Below are 5,111 nucleotides of genomic sequence, written 5' to 3'. Positions count from 1 at the left end.
ACATTCTCACTCACAACTATGTAAGTATAGAACGAAAACATTAAAACGGTCATTGAAGAGGTCGTGAATGACAACAAAGGATTTCTTACAATCATAACTGATTGATTGGCCGAACGTTTCATCGAGAATTCGTTTTGATAATGTGTTAACAAATTGTTAACAAAGGGATGGATAATAAAAGGAAATAGAACCAGTGCGTGGGTTTATTATTGGCATAATCACTTTTCTGAGATAGACAAATGTTCCAGTATTCGATCCTCAGAAGAGAACAGCTTAGTAAAAAAAAGGGTCAAAAACGGTATCCTCAGTTTGGTTTTCGTGCCGATCCTCACCTACCGTAATGAATGTTGACTAACGATCGAAAGGGTTTGATCGCAAATAGAAGCGGCTGAAATGGGACTTCTCCGAAGAATCCCTGGAGTAATTTTACTCGACCCAGTGCGTACCCTGGAGATGACGGAGTCTCTCCAGATCGAGTCGTTCGTTTTCTACATTGAGGCACTACCTTTTGGGTTATACGGGTATGCGATTAGAATGTCACACGAGAAAATCGCAATACCATTCAACCCATGCAAACCGACAGGAAATCTAGGGGTTGAACAAGAACACATGACTAGATAACAGTTTCCTTTGATCACACTTGGGAGCCCAGTCGGAAAGTGTATTGACAGTAGGTTCTGATAGGACATATGCTGGAGGTACCTGAAGCCTCTACCACTACAATTGGCAGGATATGTAGGGGTAGACCAAGGTCAAGATGGCTAGTAATACCCATAGTCTCAGCTGGTCACGCTGAATGTATATGAATCTATGTACCAGTGTGTATGTGTCTGTATGTATGTGTCAAAGATAGAACATACACTGGGAAAGATGTAGAGGGTGTAATAAAGTGTGACGAGAGTAATTGTGGTGCTGAAGTGAGGTATGTATGTAGAAACTGTGAGCTAGCATGTGAAGTGTGTGTAAAGTGTAAATATGGGAGCAGGGACAAATAATGTATGGCTGTGGGTTGGTGGATGTGGTGCAGCGGGAAAAGGAAAAAGAAAACGAAGTAGACAATTAAAGCATACATTGGCACAGCAGATGGTGGGGAGTTAAAATGTAGATGAAAGAATGTGATGGTGGGAACTTAAATCAAAAAGCGCATAAGTTTTCAGAAAGATGTACTCGTCTTCCCTAAAGAAACGAGAGATAGGAAATCCGGTGTTGAAGGTTTAAATCGAAAACCGAGAGGCGTGAGGCAGAGTGGTCGGTGAAGTGGAAATATCGCGTGAGTATCGACTCGTTGCTGACTCAGATGACACAATGCTCTATGATGCTCTAAGATGTCATTGATCCTATCGTCCAGTATGCAGATCATGTTTGCATAGTCCTAAGAAGTCCATCGATGCAGTTTGTAACTTCGTATGTCTAAAGCAATAATTCAAAATGTGCTGCACAAACGCCTAAGACTGCATGCTTACAGAATTCAAATGAGACATAAGATTAAGGAGACAGATAGGCCTAAAAGCGCTAAATTTGATGTAACGATAGTGAGAGAAATTGATGACGATAATAGTTATCTTAACAGAATTTTATTTTGTGATGAAGCAACATTCCACATAAATGGTTGTGTTAACCGATATAAAAGTCAGATGTGGAGAGCTCAACAACCCAATGAAGTTTTCCAGTACGTCTGTAATTCGCCCAAGTTTCATGTATGGTGTAGATCTCTGCATGATCGTGATCTTGGCCCTTTCATATTCGTAGAAAACACGATTACAGGCGCTAGTTACTTGGACATGCTAGAAATTTATCTGTTCCTCAAATTGCAGACATTGAAAGAGAAAAGGGAATAAGTGTAATTTTCCAGCAGGACGGAGCACCGGCTCACTACAACCATAATGTGCAACAAGTTCTCAACAACAGATTCCTGGCCGCTGGATTGGAAGGGATGGTCCTATTTTGTGGCCACCTAGAAACCTTGATCTAACTCCTACGGAGTTCTTTTGGGATTATCTTAAGAACATTGTCTACGCAGAAAAAATCCGGGATCAGTGCATAAATAGTATATCTTTAATACGGACTTAGTTATTTCATTTTGAAATCACGGAAACCTTTTTCGATGACCCCGCATATGTGCGTATATATATGGGCATGTATATACATGTATGTGTATATATATATGTGTGTGTGTGTTTGTGTGTGTATGTGTATGTATATACATGCATATATATATATATATATGTGTGTGTGTGTATGTATGTACGCATGTATGCATATAAGTATATATATATATATATATATATATATATATATTTCATCCCTTTATTTGACTTGTTCATCCCTTTATTTGACTTGTTCATCCCTTTATTTGACTTGTTCCACAAGTTTCACATTTTTGTGTGAGATCAGAATACTAAAAGAGAAGGGCAACAGATAGCTTTCATGCTTTTCTCAGTTGAATTTGTGACAATTGAAACATTTCTAAATGAATATAAAAATAGGTTTATAGTCTTTGTTAATAATTTGGTTTATATGTCTAACATGTATTGATTCCAACACTAATGCGTATACATTTGCTTTACATCAGAAAGAAAATATTTCTTGTTATAGCTATGCATCGCACTATTTGGTTCATAAATACAGATATTTACTTGTATTCTGTAGATTACTCGTTATTTCAAAGGAATTTGCAGTGTCAAACATGTTCAAGGATGATTTGCAATGATTCAGATGTGACCAGTTGTCCAAGAGCAAAGGTAAACTAGGATCTTACTTTCTTCCTTTCCGTTAAAATATATCCATGACTGTCACTCGCTAATTGTTGTAGGTGCCTGTGTAGACATGGACACCCTATTGATCTTCTTATCCATGACGCAATGGGACAACAAAGATCTGACGATTGAAGGGAGAAAAAGATGACAAACACTAGTCTGGGAGCCCTTTTCATTTGAGTAGACTAAAACAAAGTGCAAGGAAACAACATTGAACCCTGTCCAAGAATCGAACACAAGTACTTATGAGGGACCTTTCTCCGTTAAACATAGCTGTACTTAGAGTGGGGTGTGTGAATGTACGTGGCCAGGAGGCAACTTGAGATCAAGGTTCCTATGGAACGATCTGGGGTCGCTAGACTTAGAGGGGGTAGTTGGAAGTCGGACGTGACCCCTTCAGTTCGCAAAGATTACTAAGAGTGGATCAATGAATTAGTTAAAGCAGAAAATGACAATTATCCTTTGTCTGGTCGCTATAGCAAAAGAGGCTGTTTGATAGACGAAGTTGAAAAGTACAAGAACAGAGAAATATTATATATCTCTACTTATGAAAAATTGAAAGTGTATTAAATCTTCGCTCTCATCAAGTAGTACAACAAACTCTTCAGAACATGATGGGTGGGTGGTATTATTTCAAGTGGAAAAGACACAAGCAATACGTTTAAAACGCAGCTAAAACACGAGTTGAAATTGCCAGGCGTATCTCTGAGCACGTAGTTGTACTCCAGTACATTGATGAACGAAGAAACACGAGAGAAGCAATAAAGGACACCGGTAATGGCACAGATCAATGCTTCACATTAACTGATTTGCGGGAATATAGGAGAACAGAGCTTGATATAAGTGCATGGCTGCATTCTGTTCTCTATTTTATTGTCTGTCCTGCTCTCAGACCTTTCTGTTTTCTTGAAGCTGAGTTAGCTTATTTAAAGCTTCCTTCGTTTGCAATCGCCGACTCCATTGGCTTTTTTGAAGACGCCAGTCTACCGATATTATGTGTAGTTTCTATTGGTTATTTGTTCATGGCGTCGTAACTCAGTTTCATGGATATGGATTTTTATTTCTGAAAATTCTCCTCGTTTCAAAGAAACGAGTTTCAGGTTCAAATTAAGGCAACACATATTTCTAATTTCGTGAACTACATTTTCTTTGCTTTTATCGTTGTTAGGTGTATGAAATCATTAATTGTCTTGTGGTGCATTTTCCCCTTTAAATGTTCCTTTCAATTTCTGATATTTTTCGTTTTCAGAATGTATCTTATTAAGTCTATTGAGGTCCGATGATACATTTAAATCTTGGCTATTATCTCTCTACATTTTATACTAAGTTATCCTATTTTCATTTCGTGACTATAAATTATACTTAAAAAATAAAAGCATATTTCTCTTGTGTCTATTTATGCATTTTCTGTTTTATTTGCAAAGCCTGAGGTATTCAATCTGATAAATTTATCTAATTATCATCTTTGGGTATAGGTGAATGATTTGCTGTTGCTGGTGAGTTTTGCGCGTATGATGTTTCGTAAATTTTGCATCAAAAAAAAAAAAAGTCCTCGTCTGCATTCCCCGATGCAGAGGAAAGTTTGGCGGAATGATACATATTTGTTGGGATTATTTGACCTATTTCAAGTTTGATGGTGAGTGACAGGGTGAAGTGGTTTTGATTTGAACCGTGATACGATTGCCATATCTATATGTGATCAGAGAACTTTGAATACTGTAAGCATTCAAAACATTATCTATTATAAGTCGTAAATAGCCATAAACTTTATAGAGAATTACTTATGTTGTTCGGTTTCATTTGTTGCTTTAGGCTATTTTTTAAGCAATGATTAAACCTTCTTGCATGATAAATATTTCCAAAGTTGTTGCTGTAGTTAGCAGTAGTCGTAGTAGTAAATGTTGTGGTTGTAGTGTATGATTTTCATATCTATTATTACAGCCAGTATGCCGATTGGCATTATCAACAAACGGTGTTAAACTGAAGACTGAAAAGTCTTGCAGCACATACAAAAAATGTGTTGAAGCTATGAGAAACAATACCCTTACATGCAACAAATGGACCAAAGGCACTTCTTGTGTTGGTTGTTGCAACGGAGCCTTATGTAACAAGAATGATTTCCTTGGTAAGTCTTATTTATTGCCTAATATAACTAAACCTGATTTATTACAGATTAATAGTTAATAAAAAGATAATATGATAGTTAATGTATGGGAACATATTTTGTTGTATGTATATATGTGTGCATGTGTGTATATATGTGTATACACAAGCGGCCGTGCATACATACATACAGATGTGTGCATGTATGTACATATACATACACACACACACACACACGCATATATATATATA

General features: G+C 37.0%; 1 protein-coding gene across 1 annotated transcript in view; it reads left to right on the top strand.

The window, feature by feature from the left end:
• Window positions 1-5,111, top strand: part of LOC106880013 (uncharacterized) — a 30,206-nt gene that overhangs the window by 15,822 nt on the left and 9,273 nt on the right. Inside the window, exons 5-6 of the mRNA XM_052978057.1 lie at window positions 2,650-2,741; window positions 4,698-4,881. Of these exons, the coding sequence (XP_052834017.1) occupies window positions 2,650-2,741; window positions 4,698-4,881 (276 nt within the window). The remainder of the gene's footprint in view (window positions 1-2,649; window positions 2,742-4,697; window positions 4,882-5,111) is intronic.

This window comes from Octopus bimaculoides, chromosome 30 (assembly GCF_001194135.2).
Source record: "Octopus bimaculoides isolate UCB-OBI-ISO-001 chromosome 30, ASM119413v2, whole genome shotgun sequence".
NCBI classification, from domain to species: domain Eukaryota; kingdom Metazoa; phylum Mollusca; class Cephalopoda; order Octopoda; family Octopodidae; genus Octopus; species Octopus bimaculoides.
Note: the sequence above shows the minus strand (reverse complement) of the source record. Positions and strands in the feature narration are given on the sequence as shown.